We start from the raw sequence: 23,896 nt of genomic DNA on the forward strand, positions 1-23,896 counted from the left end.
TGTGCTGGGAGGGGTCTGCAGGGCAGAGCTGAGCCCCCAGGGCTGGGCTGGGCTCTGGCAGCACTGGCAGGGACAAGGCTTGGGTAAAGAGAAACTGCTCCCAGTAGGCACAACTCCAGGCAGCATAGAGCCAGACCGACCCTTGGTTTCTCACCCTATTCAGGTGCACTGGGAAAGAGAGAAGGACTTAGAGAAATTGACTTTGCAACTGGAGTCTTTAAAAACTCCGCTTTATTTTTCAAGCACATTTTATGTTCAATCACCCTGAACTAGAGGGAGGTGTAATGGGCAAAGGGCATCTGTGTGGTTGCAGTAGGTCTGACTGCAATGGGGCTGAGGGAGCCCTGTTTTCCCTATGGGCTTCCCCAGGGCTCAGCCTGAAAGCAATCCTGAAGATGAGGCAGGAACTCAGCAGCACAAACCCAAGCTCAGAAATGAAAATGTTGAGTGAAGTTCCGTGACAAGTGGAGAAGGTTTTGAGAGAATTCCTAAAATAACTCTATTAGATTGAGCCAAAGAGCTTTTCAATGTCTTCTTTCAACAGTCCACCATGGCCAGCGTGAAGGAATGTCCAACAGCCGCTCCATCAGGCACTTCCTCCTGCTGGCATTGGCAGACACGCGGCAGCTGCAGCTCCTGCACTTCTGCCTCTTGCTGGGCATCTCCCTGGCTGCCCTCCTGGGCAACGGCCTCATCATCAGCGCCGTAGCCTGCGGCCACCACCTGCACACGCCCATGTTCTTCTTCCTGCTCAACCTGGCCCTCAGCGACCTGGGCTCCATCTGCACCACTGTGCCCAAAGCCATGCACAATTCCCTCTGGGACACCAGGAACATCTCCTACTCAGGATGTGCTGCACAGCTCTTTTTGTTTGTCTCTTTCATCTCAGCAGAGTATTACCTCCTGACCATAATGTGCTACGACCGCTACGTGTCCATCTGCAAACCCCTGCACTACAGGACCCTCCTGGGCAACAGAGCTTGTGCCCACATGGCAACAGCTGCCTGGGCCAGCGGCTTTCTCAATGCTCTGCTGCTCACAGCCAATACAATTTCCCTGCCCCTGTGCCATGGCAATGCCCTGGGCCAGTTCTTCTGTGAAATCCCACAGATCCTTAAACTCTCCTGCTCACAATCCTTCCTCAGGGAACATGGGTATCTTCTGGTCAATATCTGTTTATCATTTGGTTGTTTTGTGTTCATTGTTTTCTCCTATGTGCAGATCTTCAGGGCTGTGCTGAGGATCCCCTCTGAGCAGGGACGGCACAAAGCCTTTTCCACCTGCCTCCCTCACCTGGCCGTGGTCTCTCTGTTCCTCAGCACTATCATATTTGCTTATCTGAAGCCCCCTTCCATCTCCTCCCCATCCCTGGATCTGGCCCTGTCAGTTCTGTACTCGGTGGTGCCTCCAGCCCTGAACCCCCTCATCTACAGCCTGAGGAACCAGGAGCTCAAGGCTGCAGTGTGGACACTGATGACTGGATGGTTTCAGAAGCATTAAACTGCTGGCCAGTTTCTGCAAATCACTTGTAATAAAAGTCATCTTTAATATTTCTTGTTGGTTTCAATTTGGAGGTTCTTTTCCTTTGTTTTAAATTTTAAATATTTTCTACAAAGTGATGTCATTGTTTGTGCCAACTTGGTGTTGCCAGTGCTGCTGCCGTGGCCCTGCCCCGCTGCCCTGGTGGCCCTGGTGTTGCTGCAGGGCCTGAGTGCTCTCGGGGCCGGGCACAGCCCTGGGGGTGGCAGTGCCGGGGCTGCAGCAGGGACAGGCCATGGGCACTGCTGGGGCAGCGCTGACGCCTCAGCCCAGGGCCTGGGGGCTCCAGGCTCCTTGCCCAGGCTCTCTCAAGAACACACCCAGGCCAATGCTCAGCACAGAAAAGCCCCGTGAGCAGCCCCAGGCTGGCCGTGGGCAGGCTGGGGGCAAACAGCATGGCTGGGGCTCTGCAAGGGCCCTGGGGCAGACGGGAAGGAGCAGCAGAGCAGGGGCTGATCCATCCCCAGTGCGCTGCACAGCCCAGGGCAGCGTCCCAGAGCGTCCTGATGGAGCTGCCAACAACATCCCCCCTCTGCAGCCCTGGCCTCTCCCCCAGCTCACACAGGTGCCCCATCCTTGCAGCCACAGACACGGCAGCACTGGCTCAGCAGCCCCCGTTTGCATTGCACACAGCAGGGGGAGCACCCCCATGCTGTTGGTGTGGGGACATGAACCTGAGGGAGCACAAATGCCATCAGCCCCTGGGGCCAGCAAGGATTGGGGGACACCAGGGAAACCACTCAGCTTTGTCCTGGCCTCTGCAGTCAGCCAGAAAGTTTGTTCCCATCAGCTGGGAGTTTCCTGTCCCACTGCAGACACTGTTGCTCAGAGCCAGGGCTGCCTGGCAGCCACCCCCAAACTGCCCTGAGCATTTCCTTTGCTTCACATTTCCTTTCTTTATACCCCCTGATTCACATTTCTTCTAATTGCCCACCCCAGGGGGTCCGTAACTGGACACAGCACTCGAGGTGCTGCCCAACCAGTGCTGAGCACAGGGGAAGAATCCCTGCCCTGCTCCTGCTGGCCACACCATTCCTGATCCAGGCCAGGAGCCTTTGGCCTTCTTGCCCACCTGGGCACACTGCTGGCTCATGTCCAGCCTGCTGTCCATCAGTCCCTGCAGGTCCCTTTCTGCCTGGCTGCTGTCCAGCCACTCTGTCCCCAGCCTGTAGCACTGCAGGGGTTGTTGTGGACAAAGTGCAGGACCCGGCACTTGGACTTGTTAAACCTGACCTTGTTGGATTTGGGCCCTGGATCCAGCTGGTCCCAGGCACTGTGCAGAGCCCTCCTACCCTCCAGCAGATCAACACTCACACCCAGTTTGGTGACATCTACAGAGATGTCCTTGGTTCCATGGGGCCCCTCAGTGTCACAAAGGCCTCTTGGTCACACCAGGCCCTGCACTGTCACACTGGTCTTCTTGGATCCATGTGACCATGCAGAGCAAATGGTGTCCTTGGTTCCATGGGGCCCCAAAATATGACAATGCTCTCCTTGGTTCCATGGGGTTACACAGTGTCACAATGTTCTCGTTGGTGCTGCAGTTTCACAGGAGCCCCTTGGTTCCATGGGCCCCCACAGTGTCAGAAAGGTCCCTTCGTTCCACTGGGCCCTGGAGTCTCCCAAAGGTCTCCTTGGTTTTTCAGTGTCAAAATGGTGAAACCCCTTGGTTACACAAGGCCCTGCAGTGTCACAATGGCCTCTGTGGTTCCACGAGGACCCAGAGATTCACGATGCACTCCCTGGCTCCATTTGGCCCCAGAGCACCACAATGGACCCCTGGTTCTGTGGGGCTGCATGGTGTCGCCATGGTCCTCTTAGTTCCACGAGGCCCTGCAGTGTCACAATGGCCCCAGAGTGCACAGAATGCCAGAATCAAATAGGCTGGAAAAGACCTTTGGGATCATCAAGCTCAACACATGCCCTAATACTGCCTTGTCACCCAGACCATGCCACTAAGTTCCACTGGAGAGGGACAGTGACTCTGCCACCTCCCCCCTGGCCAGCCCATTCCAATGCCCACTCACCCTTTCTGTGAAGAACTTCCTATTGTCCAGCCTGAACCTCCCCTTGTTGCCCGATTGATAAAGGACACAAAACTCGGATAAGTTTTGTGCGGTGCTTTATTGAAGGGCCCGGGGGCCTGCGGACTAGCGTCTCCAAATCAGAGCCCCAAATTTCACGTACAGGTGTTTTCCTTTTATATACATGCAATTCATAACAAAGTCTCCAAGAAACAGTGGCCCTTTGCCAAACGACAGACCCCTTGTAATACATTCCCTAGTTCACAAGCAAAATCATAAATCTTCTAGCTGTCCTATTGTATGCTGCCCCCAAACCGGTTGGTCTTCTTTACTCTCCTACCCTGGTTTAATGTTTATCTAAGTTCCTAAGACTACTTACTAGGTTACACAGAACTCAACACATAATATCAATGGCTACAAAACTATTTTTAACAAACCAATTCACACACACAACTCATAACTAAAATATAATAAAACATTTTTCTAAATTTCATTTCTTTTCCAACATTCCCCCCCTTTTGAGCATTCTTCAGTCCTGCTGCAAGGATGCTCAACCAACGGTATTGACAGTAACATCTTCATAACAAGGTGGGGGATGTTCTTCATTCTGCCGCCCGCGTGTCATCGCCTTCAGCAACCGGAGAGATCGCTTCTTTTCCTTTTCGATCACACCTAAAAGGCATCTATATACAATCCATATAGTCACCAAAAATACCAAAAACATTAGTACATACTGTATAGCAGAAGTAATCCAGCCAGACAGGTGAAGCCCCAAAGAATCAAATACTGCTCCTATACAATTATGCTGTGCTTCCTTTTCAATTTCCTTGGTTTTTGTTTCCACTTCTGCCAATTGGGAAATATCTTTTTCCACTTCAAGTGTAACATTTGGAATGTGTACACAGCAATGATCTACTCTCCTACTCAGGTAACCACAAACTCCATGTTCTTTTAACAGTAGCAAATCCAATGCCATTCTGTTTTGTAAGGTCATTCTTGATGTAGCTTGCAATTGCAAATTTAGATCTTTAAATCCCTTCTTAGTAGCTGCTGCCAATCTTTCTGTCTGTCCTAACAAGTTGTTGAGCATTTCCCTATTTCGATATGTTGCTATCGGAGGGAATAATGACTCTAATATCCACCCAAATTGTACTCCTGCGCCAGGTTCATGCCACTGCTCCTCTAGGGATTCTTCCCTCTTTTTGAGTCCTTTCCTTTGAATCAATCTATTCTGTTTCCAGTATGGACACAATGTGGGAACCCCTAGGGTGATTTGTGTTACTGATCCATCTAGAGATAAGTGTGTGGTCCACTGTCCGTGTCCCAACACCCAGACTAGATTTCCAGGACTGTGCACAGAAGTATATCTGCAATCTATAGGTCCATCCATGGAGTCTCTGCTAACCGTGTGATTATACCCCCTACACTCACATCCCCATTTTAATGCCATTTTCACCGGTACCAATCCAATTCGGTCTTCCGGTGTATCACATGTAAAAACCTCAGTACAATTCCAATCCTCTTTCTGTGGTCTGAACTCTCGGGAAGATGTAGACGTGATGATGGCCCTATAATGTGACTGATTCTTTACCCCTGACCATTGGATGCACCATTGTACTTCCCCAAGGTAATTATAGTGTTCCAAAACACTGGGTCCCCATAATGTCTTCCAACTTTTCCAGGTGTCAAAATTCTGTGATATTCTGACAACTCATCTCATTTCGTTGGGATTTCATTCTTATTCATACTGTATTGCATGGCTCATCTACTGGGGTTGCAATCAAACACCTCCTGGTATTTTGAATCCAACCATAATGATTGGGTTTCATTTCACATTCCTCTTTAGTCATAGCCCGAATGGTCATGCACAAATCCCTCCATACCTCTACTTGTTTGGGAACTGACTGGCAGGACCATGAAACATTCTTGAATGATTCAGGCATTTTGGTTACCGGTATTATTCCCCAGGGAATTGGTTCACCTGCAGCCTGTGGTAATGGCAGACAAGCTGTTATTTTAGTCACGTTCTGCATGATCCCAAAATCTCTAATTAATCCTACCACTAGGTTTTCCTGCTCAGCATTTCGTTCTATTGTATCATTAGCCTCCTGTCTACTCCTTCTACCGTGTCTCTGTGAGGATGACATCATTCTGTCATGCCTCCACCATGCATTTCCTATTCTAGGATTAGTGACATTCGACCACCCACAACCTTTGCCTTCCTTCTCCCACCAGCTGGTCCCGTCCTTTACTCTGTCCCAGGTCAGTTCCCTATTTTGCTTCCTCCCAGCACGATCCCCTGTCCATGGCAAAACCCTCATACTCACTCTTTTGTAATCAAAACTATCCAGTATTTTAACCAAGCATGTATATTCTCCCGTATCGTTTGTGGTTACCTTAATAAGATTCAGTACCGTGTTTCCTTGTTGTTTATCCTGGTCCCAACCGAATTCTATCTTGCCTCGGCTTCTTTCAGCCCCCCGTTGCCATATTGCAATAACTTCACCGGCCTCAACTTTCTGGCTGGGAAATATAACACAAGTTAATTGAACATCCATCCCTTCCATGGCTGTAACCTTTGTTCCTTTAACCTGTACTAAAATAGACCCTTGAACGGGTACCAGTCTCATGCTTACTAGCAGCAATATAATTAAGAAGGCGGCTTTGCGCGGAAGATCATCCGGGTTGGAGACACTATCTGGGTTTCCCATTGGAACGGTGCCTTCTTTACCCTGGTGTAATGGATCCAAGCATCCATCCCCTGGACCTTCACTGCCGTGTAGGTCGTCATCATCACCTGGTGGGGTCCGCTCCATGATTCCCGTAGCGGATCCGTAATCCACTTCTTGACGTACACCTGGTCCCCAGTCTGGATGTCGTGGACAGAGTTCTCCAGCGTGAGTGGTTTATTCCACTGTAACGTATTTCTTAAAGAATTCAAAATCTTATTAAGTGACATAACATACTCTGCAATTGCCTGATCCCCACTCGCATGTACCTCCCCTTTTAATACAGTTGCATGATATGGTTTGCCATATAGTATCTCATATGGACTTACGCCTGCCTTTTCCCTCGGTTTAATTCGAATCCTGAGTAGGGCCAAAGGCAAAGCCTGAGGCCAGTGCAGTTTAGCTTCCTGGCAAATCCTTTTGATTTGTCCTTTCAGAGTGTGATTCATTCTTTCCACCTGCCCACTAGACTGAGGTCTCCAGGGAGTATGCAAATTCCAGGTTATATCTAACATCCGTGCTAATTCCTGCACTACCCTGGCTATAAAATGAGGACCCCTATCTGACGACAATCCTAAGGGTACTCCAAATCTTGGTATTATTTCTTTTAACAAGGTTTTTACCACCTCCTTAGCCTGATTAGTTCTACACGGAAAAGCTTCTGGCCACCCTGAAAACGTACATACGTACACTAACAAGTATCTGTATCCCTGTGCCCTAGGCAATTCAGAAAAAATCAACTTGCCAATAATCTCCTGGTTGTGGCCCAATTTGCAACTTTCCCATTTGTATTTGTCTCCTAACTACTGGATTATTTTTCAAACATACCGGGCACATTGCATTAACTCTTTTTGCCATTGTTAACATCTGATTAGAGATTATCTCATTCTTTAAAAATTTTACCAATGCTTCTGCCCCCCAATGGCATTTATTATGTTCTGATTCCAAAATAAATTTCATTATGCGAGTAGGTACCACTATTTGTCCCATTGGTATAACATACCATCTGAGCTAATTCCTCTGTGCCCCTAGCAAGTTTATTAGTTTTCCATCTTCTATTGAATATTTGGGCTCCTGATTCAGGTACGGGGTAGCCGGATTTGTTCTTACCGGTACCAATGCCATTTGAGTCCATACTTCCCGTGCCACTTGCCGTGCTGTAACATCAGCAAATCGATTTCCTCTGTAAACTTCTCCTTCCGCATTCTGATGTCCTTTAACATGCATTACTGCAACTGCTTTGGGACTATGTACTGCATCCAGTAGCTGTAGCACTTCCTCCCGGTGCTCGATGTTGGTTCCCTGTGAATTCAAAAGCCCCCTTTCTTTCCATAACGCCCCATGTACATGAACCACACCAAAGGCATATTTAGAATCTGTCCAGATATTAACCCTTTTGTCCTTGCTCAAGTACAGAGCTCTGGTGAGTCCAATCACCTCTGCCTTCTGGGCCGAAGTTCCAGGTAACAAAGCCTTTGCTTCTATTACCTGATCCGATGTTACCACTGCATACCCAGCATAGCGAGTCCCATTCTCGACAAAACTGGATCCATCAGTGTATAGTTCCCATTCAGGGTCTTCCAATGGTTCATCCTTTAGGTCGGGTCTGCTGGCATACACTTGTTCAATTACCTCCACGCAATCGTGCACCAGTCCCCCAGCCTCCTGGTCACTGCGTAAAAACTCTGCTGGATTAACATGGTTAGTAGTCTTTATTTCAATATCATCCTGTTCTCTCAGGATAGCCTGGTATTGCAACATTCGACTTGATGATAGCCAGTGACCCCCCCTTTTGCTCCAAAACAGTCATGACCATATGGGGAACAAACACTTTCATTTTTGCCCCCAAAGTCAATTTCCAGGCCTCTTGAATAAGGATTATTGTTGCCGCCACGGCTCGTAAACACGAGGGCCACCAAGAACTTACCGAATCCAGTTGTTTAGAGCAGTATCCTACTGGCCTCTTCCATGATCCCACCTTCTGGGTGAGGACCCCCAATGCCAGTTTTTGTCTCTCATTCACATACAACTGGAATTCCTTGGTCAGGTCAGGGAGTCCTAGGGCTGGGGCCTCTTTTAGTGCCTGCTTCAATTCCTGGAAGGCCTTCTTTTGTTGTGTCGTCCATTCCAACTGATGCTGCTTCAAGGCCTCATACAGTGGCTTGGCTAGGAGACCGAAATTCATGATCCACAGTCGACACCATCCCACCATTCCTAGAAAAGATCTCAATTCCTGATGGTTACGAGGCAAAGGAATAGCACATATTGCCTCTATTCGGTTAACTCCCAAACGTCTCTGCCCTTGTGCGATCTCACAACCGAGATAAATAACGCTATTTTTGATCAATTGAGCCTTTTCCTTAGAGACCCTATACCCTGCTTGGCCAAGCATATTAAGTAATTTAATTGTTAATTCCACACACATGTCCCTTTCCTTAGTGGCCAGAAAAATGCCGTCCACTATTGGAATATGTATCCCAATATAACCAGTTAGATGGTGCCTAGGCCAATTCTGACCTTCGCTGCTGGGCCAGAGGCAGCACTGCGGTGTTCACCCCAGAGATACCTTGGCTGGCGGCAGAGTGCAGCGGGGCACAAGACAGGACTCCGTTTACCTCAGGGGACAGCTTCTGGCGATGGTGAAGAGAAGAAGGGAGCGGATTCTGCTAGAAGGTAGCCAGATGTTTATTCCATGAGCACAGATATGTCTGCACTGGGCTACTGCTGATAACAGAAGGGAGGCCGCATGGTCTCATTCACATTTTAAGCTCAGGACGGGGGAAGGGGAGGGGACAGGTGAGTCACCAACCAGGTGAAGGGGCAGGGTCTCAAGGTACTAGGGACACCTATCACACGACGCCTTGCTGGTATGTTAGCCTGATTGACAGGGCACACTCAGCAAGGGGCGAGGGGGAAGGGAGAAGGTAAAACAGGATATTGCAACACACCACAACATCTCCCCCTAGTTTTGTTTAAAAAGAAGAGGGCTGTGTTTATGGTGCAGAATGATTCTACTGAGGCTTCCAGGTCATCCACTGGAGCACTGAGGGCTTCCAAATGGTAGACTTCAGGAGGGGGTGATGAGTTTAAGATTAACTTGAGAACCATGCGTCTGATTACTCCAAAAACAATGCCAAAAACTACAATAACTACAACTAAAATAAACAGCACTAAAATTACAGTTTTCAGAATAGATCCCAACCAGCCCGAGAGTCCCCAGCCATTGAAAAGTCCATTCAGCCCGTTGTCAGTTTCTCTGTTGATGTCTGAGAACCTTTATCGAGGTAGTCCATATGTGGTTTGGGCTGCGGTACTATGTAGGAGATTGCAGGTGGGATGATCACGAGTAGGACGAGAAGCAGGCTCGGTCTCATGACATCTCGAGGCTACACACGAACAGTGGGATCTAAACTGGTACAAAAACTTGAGACAAACATATATTACAAACTATTCCAGATAGGAGGCTTAAATGGAATTTCCTCCAGAGAACGTGCGCGGCGTTTTCTTCTCCAGGCAGCGTGAGCAACCTGGGGCGCTTCTGCAGATTTCTCTGAGACTTTGGGAACATAGGGCTTTACCCATTTGGAAGGAACCCACCTTAAACCAGAGGGGGTGGACACACCGGCGTATCCACGTCCCCAAGTAACCAATTTGTAAGGTCCCACCATTTTCCAAGTCTCAGGGTCCTTTACTAAAACTGGAGGTTTTTCTTTCATCAACCTGTGACTGTTCCCCCCAAAGTGGCGTAGGATGGGAGGGTTCAGGCTGTCAAAAGAACAATTCAGAAAATTTATTGTGAATAGCGCCCTGGATAACCGGATGTGGGGAGGTTCTACCTTCAGAACCTGTTGTTGCTGGTCCAGGACCCTTTTAATATCACGGTGAGTTCTTTCTACAATGGCTTGACCTGTAGGGGAGTAGGGGATGCCAGTTTTGTGCTCTACTCCCCATTGCTGCAGGAAGCTCCCGAATTCCTTGGATTTATAAGCAGGCCCATTATCAGTTTTCAGCTCCTTGGGGATGCCCATGAAAGAAAAAGCCTGTAAGAGGTGCTTAATAGCATCAATAGATGATTCTCCTGTGTGGGCAGAAGCATAGACCGCTCCAGAAAAGGTATCTACACTAACATGAACATATTTCTGCCGTCCAAAAGCCTGTATGTGTGTTACATCTGTTTGCCACAGTTCACAACTGTTCAGTCCCCTTGGATTTGCTCCCATACTCACTGTAGGGAGTGCATGTTGTTGGCAATTTGGGCACGTGGCCACAATCGCTTTGGCCTGTTCTCGAGTGATGTTAAACTGGCGAACCAGGCCAGGTGCATTTTGGTGGAAAAGCTGGTGGCTGATTTTTGCCTGTTCAAAAACATTTGGGAGAGTGGCCATCACTGCAGGCGCAGCAAGAGCATCTGCCCTTCTGTTGCCTTCAGCGATAAACCCTGGCAAGTCAGTGTGTGACCTGACATGCATCACATAAAAGGGTTGCTCTCGGTGAGTGACTAACTTTACCAGTTTGGAAAGCAATTCAAAAAGTGCAATGTTAGATACATCTTGCAGTATTGCTTGATCTGCTCTGGATACTACTCCTGCCACGTATGCAGAGTCTGTAATCAGATTAAATGGTTCTGAGAACCTTTCAAAAGCCCTAACAACTGCAGCCAATTCAGCAACCTGAGGTGAACCTTCCACCTCAGCAATGTCCGTCTCCCACTGCTGGGTTTGAGGATCTTTCCAAGTCATAACAGACTTGTGTGACCTCCCGGACGCATCTGTAAAGACAGTTAGAGCCCTTTTTAAAGGTCTCCTACTTAGAGCAGTTCTTAATTTTAAAGTAAATTGAACATCTTGTTCAAACAATTTACAAGCGGGCCGTGCTACCGAAAATTGTCCTGAGTAGGAATCCAGAGCAAACTGCAACACTTCATTTTCTTGAAACAATTGTTCCAGTATTTTCATAGTATTTTGACCTGATTTTAACTCAACTGGAATGTGAATGCACTTAAAATCACATCCTGCTGATCCGGGTCCTTGCTTTCCGGATCAGTTCTGCTACCAGTTCCTGAGGCTTTGTCAGTCTCTTGGACCTTTTGTGACTGAGGAAAACCCATTCTATGATCAAGAGAGAGTCCCTCTGGTCCCGGTCCTTTTTTGGTGTGTCCTTTGCCTTAGGTGTTTGTTTTTCCTCCCACTGGAAAATAATTCCATGGAGGTGTGGCAACTTACCTAGGATGATAAATTTGAATGGCAGATCAGGCCGGCATCGGTGGGCCTGTCTTGTGGACATTGCAATCTGAACCTTTTCTAGAGCTTTCCGTGCCTCTGGGGTAATAGACCTAGGAGCACCTGGGTCTTCTCCCCCTTTCAATAAATTGAAAAGAGGGGCAAGGTCTTCACTGGTCAGACCAAGCCATGGTCTTACCCAATTCAAAGACCCACACAACTTGTGGACATCCGCAAGGGTCTTGATCCTTGGATTGATTTCTAGTTTTTGAGGAACAATGGTCCTATTTCCAATTTCTAAGCCCAAATACTTCCAAGGTGGCATCTTTTGAATTTTCTGTTCCTGGAGCTCGAACCCTGCAACAATCAATGCATCGATCGTTAGGTCAAGCGCATGTGTTAGTAAATCATCATTGGGGGCACACACAAGGATATCATCCATATAATGATAAATGATGGCCTTCTCTGCGGCTGCATGCACTGGGGAAAGCAGGGAAGAGACATACCACTGGCAGATAGCTGGAGATACTTTCAGGCCCTGAGGAAGAACGGTCCAATGGTACCTTTTCATAGGAGCTTCTGAATTGATAGAAGGGACAGAGAATGCCAAACGCGGTGCATCATCAGGGTGCAATGGGATTTGGAAAAAACAATCTTTAATATCAATAACAGCTAATTTCCAATCTTGGGGAAGCATTGTTAGGGATGGCATACCAGGTTGAGGAGAACCCATATCTTCAATTACATTATTAATTTGTCGGAGGTCACAGAGAAGTCGCCACCTCTTTTTGTCAGCTTTTTGGATGACAAACACTGGAGAGTTCCATGGGGACATGGTCTCCACAATGTGGCCCTTTCTTAGTTGCTCTTGTACTAGTTCCTCAAGCACCTTTATTTTTTGTTTACTGAGTGGCCACTGTTTCACATCAACTGGTTTGTCTGTTTTCCACTTAAGTTTTTGGGTGGGGCGCTGTTGTTTAATGACTGCTGCACAAAAATGCTGTGGAGAGTCTGGAATATTAATTGTGACACCCCACTGGGCCATTAAATCTCTCCCTAACAAAGGTTCTGAATAATCTAACACAAATGGACGGATATTTGCCAATTGTCCGTTTGGACCCTCAAATTGAATAATGCTTTTGGATTGCTTTGCCAATTGCAGACCTCCTACACCTCGAAGGTGACCAGCAACATTTTGTAAAGGCCAGTGTGCTGGCCAGTCTTGTACTGGAATCACTGTGCAGTCTGCACCTGTGTCTACAAGCATCTCAATGCGTTTAGACTCCCCACCCCCACTGACATTGCACCACAATTTGGGTTTATCTGTCCCAATAACTTGGACCCGGGCGACTGTGGGCCCTTGTTTATCAACATTTTCAGGTAAAGATGGCACAGGGATAGCTTAAGCAACAATTTGTCCCTTAGGAAGAAACAGGGGTGGGTGGAAACAGTGCAGGCTGAGAACAAATTGCTTGGGATCTGATGTTGTCAGTCCCGGAGCAATTTCGATCTCTTGTGGTGTGTTTTTGTCCCCAGTGATGATGTACTTACAACGAATTTGGTTCCAAGTACCTTTCTGTTCAGGATTTACAGAGACAATATGCCAGTCAGTGTCCTTCAGGTGGAGTGACTCTGTCAGCTGCAACCTGTAAGGCTCATTGACAGAAGATGCGGTTAATACAGAATCACTTAAATCATAACAAAGGTTATTTTGTTTCACATTTAACAGTGGACTAGCGGACTTGGTCTTTGAAGCACCTGCTTCACTTACACAAATGTTAATATTATTGCGCGCTTGATTTATTTTGCTACCCTTATTCTCTTGGCCTGCTCCTTTTATGTCTGCACGCCTGGCAGGCTGGCGCTTTATTCTTCGTTTTTTTGTTGTTGACCCCCAGGGAGGGCTTGCAGTTCTCCTCCCCTGCTATTTTTAAATTCATCAAATTCCCTTTTCAGGGGGCACTGGTTACTCCAGTGCCCTAGCTTATTGCAAAGCAGGCATGGTTTAGTGGGCTCAACTATTGCCGGTCTCCGCTGCTGCCCAGGGTACTGCTGAGCTGAAAGAGAAGGTGCAGGGCTGGCAACAGCAACGCGCTGAGGTGGTCTTGGCAGCAGCCTTGGTCTGGTGTCTTCAGCTACAGTCATCAGAGGCACTTTCCTGTTACAGACTAGAAGCATATCTTTTAATGTAGGGGAAGGTTCCATAGGAAGGCTCAGGATTGCTGCTCGACACTGTTCATTTGCATTTGTAAACGCTATTTCTTCTAAAATTGCTTCCCTAGCATTTTCCTTTTTAACTTGTATTTCAATGGCTCTAGTTAGCCTTTCTACAAATTTCACAAAAGGCTCTGATGGTAGTTGTTTGATTTTACTATAGGGCTCAAAAGGCCCCTCAGGTTGGAGGGAAAAGAATGCCTTTTCAGCTGCTTCCTTTACTTTCTCAAGTGTTTCTGCAGGAATTGCAGCAGCTTGGACTGAGGGAGAAGACCATTGACCTTCACCACAGAGGTGGTCAATAGTAATGGGGTTACCATTGTTGTCTTTTGCTGTGTTTGGATCAGCCTGTAAGCTTGGGAGAGCATCTTTTAGCAGTTGTTTCAATGCTGATTCCCATAATTTGAATTCTGTGGATGTCATGAGACATGAAAACAGTTGTTTTAAATCATGTGGTACCACAATAGTCCTACTTAATTCAGAATTTAAAAGGCCACGGAAATATGGACTGTGTGGACCATATTCTTTATGAGATTTACAGATCTCTTTAATCAATTGTCGTCCAAAAGAGCTCCAATTAGCAGTTGGGGCTGCTCCAGCTTGAGCTGCAGGCTGAAACGTAACAGGAGCCAGTGACAACATGGGACTGTGCATTGGGTCTGCTGTCCCCTGCTCTGTATCCCTTGAATCAGAAGCATTGGGATCACAGCTACAGGTTTGGGGACAGGCAGTGGGTGTGTCCCCACCGTGGGAACCCGGGGAGGGGGCGGAGAAAGGGAGCCGGCAAGGGGCGGGGAAACCGTGGGAACAGGGGGCGGGGTCAAGGGGCTGACAGGGGGCGGGGATACCGTGGGAACAGAGGGCGGAGTCACCTGGTGACATCACGTCAGCAGCCGCCCCCTGGCAGGAGTAGAGGGGCGGAGCTGAGGGTACTGCAGGAAAGGCGGGGGGAGGGGGGAAGGTGTCACGAGGAACAGGAGGAGAGGGGGATGGGGATGGAATTTTGGAATGCTTAAGAGGATTTTGGGAAGAAGAAAACCCGGTTTGGGAAGATGCCACGTGGCACCCACTATCTTGTGCACCCCCTAGGGACTGGGGGCCATTTTGGACATCACTGCTGTCCGAAAAGCTAACACGTGCTCGGGATTTTTTTGGGGAAAGAGGTTTAGGGGTTTTAGAGGGAGAGGGAGGAACAGGGAGAGCAGAGGCACATGGCTTTACATTTGGCTGTTTCTCCATTTCCTTTTGTTTGAGCAATGCTGTTCGAATTTTTAAACTCCAGAACACAAATTTAGCTGAGGATAATTTGCCAGATTGTCCTAAGGTTATCAATTCATTCCCAACTTTATCCCAGAATTGAATATTGTGGATTTCTTCAGGGGAAATGTTTGGGAACTGCAGAAAAAGCCATCTTATAAACTGTTTCAATTTTCCTTTAGAGAATTTCACATTACTCTTGACTAAAATGCTAACAATATGATAATACACTCCCCTTTGTACAATGCTAAGTTTGGAACCCATGTTAAAAAGCAAAGTACTTAATCCCGCCTGACCAAAAACAAAGCTAAAATCAGCTACCAATTTCTAAAAAAAACCACAGATAGAAAGCGATAACGAGCAGACAAAAGCTTCACAATGCAGCTGTATACACCGCTTTTAAAATTCCCGGGTAGCAGCAGCAGGGCACGCCCTGCCGAGCTGAGGCAGAAACAAAGCCTCCCCCGCGGTGGAATGCAGCTGCCCCGCGGAGCAGAGGGAGCAGCCCTCCACGTGGCAGCCGAAACCGGGACGCCCCCCCCCGCCGCCGCGTGTGCAGAGCACTCCCGACCCCGCAGGTCCCCCGGCCACGTGGAAAGAGAGCCCCCCCCTCCCTCGCAAAGAGAAAGAGAAAGAAAATCTCCTAACACGTGTCTGAACACGCTGCTGAGCCGGGGGGGGAAGGGCAGAGAGCGATTCCGCTCCGGCGCGAATTCTAAAAAACAGTGAAACACGCAGCAGGAAAGCTAAACTAGAACGCTATGAATTCTCGTCTGTGGGGCTGCGCAGCCAAAATGCAAAGGCAAAAAAGGAACAGAACTCGCGGCAGAGTCTGTTTTTGAGCTTCTGCTCTACCGAAAGCAGAGATACTCACGTGAAATGGAAGCTGTAGGCTGGGTACAGGCAGGCAGGTCTCCACCGGAAAAGGACCTCTCTCTGGGTGCAAGAGAGGCTCCCCTTTTCTTCCTCTGGAAAATCTGTTCACCACAATGAAGCAGGGCTTTCCAAAGGCGCCGAACAGTCCACGAAACTTTTTCTGGGAGTATTCCCAAAGTCTCTAGCTGGGAGTCTTGAAGCCAGGCTCCTTTCAGCTGGATGCACGGCTGGCAGAAGCTTCTCTGAGGAACTGCGAGTCCGTTTTCGGGCTGCAGAGTCGAGCCACCCACAGGGACGCCAATATATTGGAATATGTATCCCAATATAACCAGTTAGATGGTGCCTAGGCCAATTCTGACCTTCGCTGCTGGGCCAGAGGCAGCACTGCGGTGTTCACCCCAGAGATACCTTGGCTGGCGGCAGAGTGCAGCGGGGCACAAGACAGGACTCCGTTTACCTCAGGGGACAGCTTCTGGCGATGGTGAAGAGAAGAAGGGAGCGGATTCTGCTAGAAGGTAGCCAGATGTTTATTCCATGAGCACAGATATGTCTGCACTGGGCTACTGCTGATAACAGAAGGGAGGCCGCATGGTCTCATTCACATTTTAAGCTCAGGACAGGGGCAGGGGAGGGGACAGGTGAGTCACCAACCAGGTGAAGGGGCAGGGTCTCAAGGTACTAGGGACACCTATCACACGACGCCTTGCTGGTATGTTAGCCTGATTGACAGGGCACACTCAGCAAGGGGCGAGGGGGAAGGGAGAAGGTAAAACAGGATATTGCAACACACCACAACAGTCCACGTACTGCAGGACTACATACAAGGATGGAGATATTGTTACCTGGGCTATCTTCCATTCCTCCAGCTCCTTGGCCAGTTGATTTCCAAAAATAGTAGGGCTGAGCTTAAATCCTTGTGGGAGTCTTGTCCACGTAAGCTGCCTCTTACTCCCAAAATCAGGACTCTCCCACTCGAAGGCAAAATATTTCCTACTCTCTACTGCCAGTGGGATGCAGAAGAAGGCATCTTTAAGATCAATCACAGAAAACCATTTAAACTCTTCCGATACAGATGTTAACAATGTGTAAGGATTAGCAACAACTGGATGTATGTCTTTTACTATTTCATTAATAGCTCTCAAGTCCTGTACCAAATGATATTTACCATTAGGCTTTTTCACTGGAAAAATTGGAGTATTATACTCCAATTCACATTCCTGTAATATTCCTTGAACCAAAAATTGTTTAATTAACGGGGCTACTCCCCTCCTTGCCTCAAGCTTCAAGGGGTATTGCTTTACCCTCACTGGTCGGGCCCCTTCCTTTAGTTCCACCTTTACTGCCTGCACAGCTTTAGATTTTCCGGGGACCCCTGACTCCCACACCCAGGGTACTACAGCCTGCTCAATTTCTTCTGGAATAGGAGAGGCATCCACTTCCTTAATCACAAAAATGCCTGCTATTTGTTCCTCAGGTATCTCCAATTTCACCCTTCTCCCTTCAAATATTATTTTCACATTAAGTCGGGACAATAGGTCTCTGCCAAGAAGGGGTGTGGGGCAATTTGGCATATACAAAAATTGATGATCTAATTCCTTCCCCCAAACCTAAGATTTAAAGGTTGTAAAAATGGTTGTTCCTCTAGCTTCCCTGTTGCCCCCACCACCTGTACCGTGGTGTCACTCAAAGGCCCTAATAGTCTATTAAGTACAGAATATGTAGCTCCAGTGTCTACCATAAATTCCTGACCTTTCCCATTTATCTCTAAAACTATCCTCAGACCCCTGTCTAGTCAGCTCTGATTTTGATAGTTTCCCAAAACTAGTGCTTGAGCGGCCTCTGCCGGTCCTCCCGTAAATCCTCCCACATGAGTATTCCCTATTAATCCCATGTTACCCCCTCTAACCAGGCATTCATTTTTCCAGTGTCCCAATTGTCGGCAAAATGCACACTGGTTTGGATCCAACCTCCCCGTGTTAGGTGCAAACCCAAATCCTCCCCGACCTCTCGCCATGCCCCTCTGTCTGCGATTAGCTCCTCCCCGACCTCGTCCCCTAATGAATTTTCCTCCTGCCCCTGTCCGTTGCATTACAGCCAGAATACTAGCTTGTTGTCTTTTTGCAGTTTCTTTTTCCCTGTTGTTGTATACCTTCCCCACTACCTCCAACATTTTATCCAAACTCCGAGTATCCTCCCCTTCCAGCTTTTGTAACTTTTTCCTAATATCCTCTTGTGATTGCCCAAAAATAATAATGCAAATTGAAGTTTCCCTGATTCATCTTCTACATCTAAATTAGTAAACTTCGGAGCCATGTCTTTTAATCGTTCCAAAAAGGTAGATGGAGATTCGTTCTTGTCCTGCTTAACCGAATGGAACTTAGACCAATTCATAGTCTTAGGTATTCCTGTTCTAATTCCTTCCACCAACAATTCCTGATATCGTTTTACAGCCCTTATTCCTCCCGTAGAGTTTGGATCCCACCTGGGTTCCTCACTTGGCACCAACTCATCAACGGTTTCATTTAGTTGTCACAACCGAATCTCCTCACGAGCCTTTTCTCTAGTGGCTCTAATAACCATTTCCTTTTCTGTGGAATCCATTATAGTATCCAATAATACCTGTAAATCATTCCAGTCTGGATTCTGAGTTTTTATCACCATTTTAACCACCCTTTCTACTCTTTCAGGATCCTCCTGATAACTCCCAGCCGATTGTTTCCATATTACCAAGTCCCCTGGAGAGAAAGGCACCTTTATAAGTATCCTTTCTCCCTGTGGTCCCACAGCTTCCCTTAACGGAGCAATTAACTGTGGCCCCTTCTGCCCCTTCCTTCCTTGGCGAGTCTGCCCCGCTAACGGAGTTGTTTTAACACTCTCATTCTTTTCACCATCACCATCACTATCACTCTCACTAGATCCCATTTTTATAGATATATCGGCAGGGGAGCAGGGAGCACATTAGGAGCAACCGGAACCCTCTGGGGTGCTATACAATAGGACAAATCTTCCTCGGTCGGAGGATACAAATCACGGTCCTTTCTTTCTTTACATCCAACACACTCCCTCTCATCATTTACTTCTAAAACCAAGATACCGCACTCCTTTTGCCATTCTTCTTTCCGATATAAAACGAAAAACAAATCTAAATATGGTATTTCATCCCATTTCTCATTCCTCCTTAAAAATTGCATCAAAGATTCCATTATCCCAAATTCCAGTGTACCATTCACCAGCCATCTCGCTTCCCCAATCTCATATTCAGGCCACCAACGATTGAAATAATCTATCATTTTGCTCTTATCTAATTCTTGAGAATATCCTTCACCTTTCCATCGTTTCAATATACAACCTAATGGCGTATTTCCAGGTATTTTTTCATTGGCCTGCACTAAGGTTTTAAAAGTTTTAAAAGACATCATATTACAGCCTTTAATTTTTAATTCCACCTTTAGTCCCAATAAACCAATATACCTTCTCGCCGTCCTTCCCCAAGAAAAAAAAAACAATAGGAGGCGAATTCCGGACCTGCGTACCCTAGACGTCTTATGGCCGGAGCCTAGGCTTTTTCCATTAACCACCAAATCCAAATCCAATTGTCACCTTTTTCCAATATAAAGCGCCTTCGGGCTTACCTTATGCAGTTGTCCGACAGGCGCGGGGGAGTTGGGCACGAACCGATGACTCCGCCGAGAAATGCTCGGTGCCGGCTTGGAGTGGATTGAGATGCGAGCCACCCCAGCTGCCCTCGGAGTCCTGCCGCGGTCGCCAGAAAACTGTTGCCCCATTGATAAAGGACACAAAACTCGGATAAGTTTTGTGCGGCGCTTTATTGAAGGGCCCGGGGGCCTGCGGACTAACGTCCCAAAATCAGAACCCCGAAATTCACACAAGGGTGGTTTCCTTTTATATACATGCAATTCATAACAAAGTCTCCAAGAAACAGTGGCCCTTTGCCAAACTACGGACCCTTGTAATACATTCCCTAGTTCACGAGCAAAATCATAAATCTTCTACCTGTCCTATTGTATGCTGCCCCCAAACCGGTTAGTCTTCTTACTCTCCTACCCTGCTTTAATGTTTATTAAGTTCCTAAGGCTACTTGCCAAGGTTACACAGAACTCAACACATAATATCAACGGCTACAAAACTATTTTTACAAACCAATTCACACAAAACTCATAACTAAACTATAATAAAACATTTTGCTAAATTTCATTTCTTTTCCAACAAAAGTGTCCCCCAAGAGCTTTCCCAGACCCCCAAACATGGTATTCGAGTCACTTCCGGGACTACAGCTCCCATCATGCTTCGCGGCGCATGCCCAGCGCTATTCCAGTCAGGACTTCATCTCCCGTCATTCCCGGCGTTCCTCCGAGAGCCATTGCAGCTGTGCCCAGAACTCCCGTGATGCTCCGCGCCCCTTTAAATCGTATTAGACCCGTGCCTACAACTCCCATCACCGCCTGCGCCCCGTTCGAGCCCCCGTCAGAGCCCCCAAGGGCCCGCCCGGACCCTGAAGGGCCCCAAATTCCCCTCCCTGACCTCCAAGGGCCCCTGTGGACCCCCAAGTGCTGCCCCGGACCCCGAACTGTCCCTCAGAATCCCTGAGTGCCCTTCCAAGTGCCCACCTGGCTCCCCTAAGTGTCCTCCAGACCCTCAAGTTCTCTCTGAATTCCCTCCCCAGACCCAAAACTGCCCCAAATGTGCCCCAGAAATGTCTCCATGGACCCCAAAGTGCTGCCCCTTGACCCTATTAGGGAAATAGTTTATAAAAATGGTGCCAAAAGGCCTACAAATATTATTAGTTACCATAAACAGGAAGAAATAAATAGCCAATAAAGCTTAATTAATTAATGAACGGTATTGTGTTTACTTTGAACTAATGAGAAACAATTTTTTTGGTTGCTAAAATTGTATTGATTTTAAAATATAAATATAAAAATTAGGTAGCAAAATATTGAATAATAGTATCATAATTAGAATAATTTAAACATAATTTTGTTACTTCATTAAATTTTATTTAGAAGGAAAAATGCTTAAATTTTTTTCATGTTTTGTGATGTGAGATATGGTGAGGTTTGGGGTGAGAAACAGCTTGTCCAAACAGGCTCAGCCTGCGAGGGGCTCATTCTTCTCCTTGCCCAGACCTCCTAAGGAGACATTCAGCATCAAGATCACTTGGGAATGCTTCTGTCAGCTCTTGTCTGAAATGAAAAGTAAAAAAATATTTCCTTGACTAAAACCAAAAATCATGAGGTGCATTTTGGAATCTCCCTCCTGAAGAGAACTCCGAACTGACTCCAATCACTGCACAAACCCTGGAGACCCAAAGACAATGGAAGGAGGACAAAGAGCTCCTGAGGCCTTTCTGTATTTTAATCAGCCCCACGCTGGATTTGGGGCTGGCTCCGGGAGCCTCGGGCACGCAGAGAAGGATGGAGAAGCTGCTCAAGGAGGCAGCAGAAAAACTCCAAGTCCCTTGGAGCATGGCTGGGCCCCACTGAGGGCAGGGAGTGCCAAAGGCTGCCCAGGGACTGCTGAGAGCAGATCCTTGAGGCCAGGATTGCAGGGAGCCAAAGGCTCTGAGCAGGGAACTGCAATGCTGAGCAAGGCCTGGGCTGGCTGGGTTTGTCGGGGCACCAGGGTAGCTATAGATCCAATGGCGTCAGGAACCCACGTCTGAAGAGAGGAACCCACTTGCCGCGGCAAAAAGTCCAAATATGGACAACACTGGACAAATCCAGACCAGCTTTTTTATTTATTAGTACATCAGCCTCAGAACATTGTTAGATGATAACAGCTTGCTGGCCTAGAGGAAAATGCCCCCGAAGGTGGGATAAAACGGAATGACATAAAATCATCTCAGTTTAGATTTCAGCCAATCACACCAAAACAAGACATATTGACAAGCTTTCCATCCAACCTTATAAAACATATGTAATCGTAGTTAAAACAAAGGCTATTTCATAAGAAACAAAGAACAGAGCTCTATTCACAGTAACCTTCTAAAAATATACATTAAATAAACTTGTTGCCATCCTAAAACCAAACCTACAAAGTCTTATTGTTATTTGTCACGTCTTCAACTTGGGAAACTTTTCTGCTTGCTTGGGAAACTTTCCTGCTGTAACAGAAGTTCGGGCCCACATCCTGAGGCCTAAATACTCTTTTTTAACCATTTCCTAAAAACCCTCTGACTTTATGGATTCCCACACCACCAAGAATGCAGCCCCTCATTGACACAGTCTGTGGCCAAAGAGAAGGTGGAGAGAAGCAAAATGAGAAATGGCACAAACATTGGCATATCTTTGTGTAGAAGATTAAGAAACTAAAACACAGACAAAAATTTTCAAACTGAAAAACAACAAGAATTATCAAAGATAACTTTTATTACAAGTGATTTGTAGAAATTGGCCAGCAGTTTAATGTTTCTGATACCAACCAGTCATCAGTCTCCACACTGCAGCCTTGAGCTCCCGGTTCCTCAGGCTGTAGATGAGCGGGTTCAGGGCTGGAGGCACCACCGAGTACAGAACTGACAGGGCCAGATCCAGGGATGGGGAGGACATGGAGGGAGACTTCAAGTACAAAGAAGTACCAGTGCTGATGAACACGGTGACCATGGCGAGGTGAGGGAGGCAGGTGGAAAAGGCTTTGTGCCGTCCCTGCTCAGAGGGGATCCTCAGCACAGCCCTGAAGATCTGCACATAGGAGAAAACAATGAACACAAAACTGCCAAATGATAAGCAGGCACTAATAACAATGAGCCCATATTCCCTGAGGAAGGATTTGGAGCAGGAGAGCTTGAGGATCTGTGGGATTTCACAGAAGAACTGGCGCAGGGCATTGCCATGGCACAGGGGCAGGGAAAATGTATTAGCTGTGAGCAGAAGAGCAGTGAAAAAGCCACTGACCCAGGCAGCTGCTGCCATGTGGGCACAAGCTCTGCTGCCCAGGAGGGTCCCGTAGTGCAGGGGTTTGCAGATGGACACGTAGCGGTCGTAGCACATGATGGTCAGCAGATAAAACTCTGCTCCAATGAAGAACATAAAGAAAAACAGCTGAGCAGCACATCCTGTGTAGGAGATGTTCCTGGTGTCCCAGAGGGAATTGTGCATGGCTTTGGGGACAGTGGTGCAGATGGAGCCCAGGTCGCTGAGGGCCAGGTTGAGCAGGAAGAAGAACATGGGCGTGTGCAGGTGGTGGCCGCAGGCTACGGCGCTGATGATGAGGCCGTTGCCCAGGAGGGCAGCCAGGGAGATGCCCAGCAAGAGGCAGAAGTGCAGGAGCTGCAGCTGCCGCGTGTCTGCCAATGCCAGCAGGAGGAAGTGCCTGATGGAGCTGCTGTTGGACATTTGCTCTGGCTGGCCAGGGGAACCTGTTCATGGAGAAAAACAGTGAAGAGTTAAAGGAGACACCTGTAACCAAAATCAAAGCCTTTTCCCATACACCCTACCCTGGAACACACAGGTGGTGTTTATTATTTTCAAGTTCTGATGGTTTCTTTATAAGTTCCCCCATGTCTTTCCTGGTTGTCTTGGATATCAGAAACCCTCAGCATTTTTCCTGCAGTTAGGGAGAACAGAGCAAGATATGAGAAGCAAAGTGATCAGTGGAGAGTGAGGGGAGATGGTGTGTCATTCTGACCTGTTCAGAGTTTTTCTGAGCTTTAAACTTTCTCAGATGGAGAGTGATCACCTTCCCATGCTTCCCCTAAAATGTCACCATGTACTGCTGAGAGCAGATGGATCGACAACAGCCCAGCTCCACATTTGCAGCCAAGGGCTCATGTTGCTGATTTCACAAACCCAGCAGCATTTTTTGTGTCACAATACCTCTGCCTTTCCCCATCAATCTTTTAATTCAGAGATGATCTAGGACAGGTTTGCATCTGGGATTGAAGCTCCCAGCTTGGACTGAAATGTCTGGGACACTTCCAAGTGTCCTTTGGATGGCATTGGATGGAGGGAGATGCAGCTCCTTCCCTGGCTGCACTGACAGCATTGCCCAGAGCCGGGCACTGGGGACAGCGTCACCC

The 23,896-nt window shown here is 47.6% G+C and overlaps 2 protein-coding genes across 2 annotated transcripts; one reads left to right on the plus strand and one right to left on the minus strand.

Annotated features, from left to right (window-relative positions):
• Window positions 1-723: 723 nt before the first annotated feature.
• On the plus strand, window positions 724-20,375 carry LOC135460703 (olfactory receptor 14A16-like; the record flags this gene model as incomplete). Its single annotated transcript, XM_064737622.1, has 2 exons — window positions 724-1,458; window positions 20,295-20,375. Coding segments are annotated over 2 exons (816 nt in total), but the record flags the coding sequence as incomplete, so codon positions are not given.
• Window positions 20,376-22,280: 1,905 nt separating this feature from the next.
• LOC135460704 (olfactory receptor 14J1-like) lies at window positions 22,281-22,868 on the minus strand. The gene has a single exon (XM_064737623.1). The coding sequence runs from the start codon at window positions 22,866-22,868 to the stop codon at window positions 22,281-22,283; it is 588 nt and encodes a 195-aa protein (XP_064593693.1).
• Between the last annotated feature and the right edge of the window lie 1,028 nt (window positions 22,869-23,896).

Source organism: Zonotrichia leucophrys, unplaced genomic scaffold (assembly GCF_028769735.1).
Source record: "Zonotrichia leucophrys gambelii isolate GWCS_2022_RI unplaced genomic scaffold, RI_Zleu_2.0 Scaffold_90_182705, whole genome shotgun sequence".
Classification (NCBI taxonomy): Eukaryota; Metazoa; Chordata; class Aves; order Passeriformes; family Passerellidae; genus Zonotrichia; species Zonotrichia leucophrys.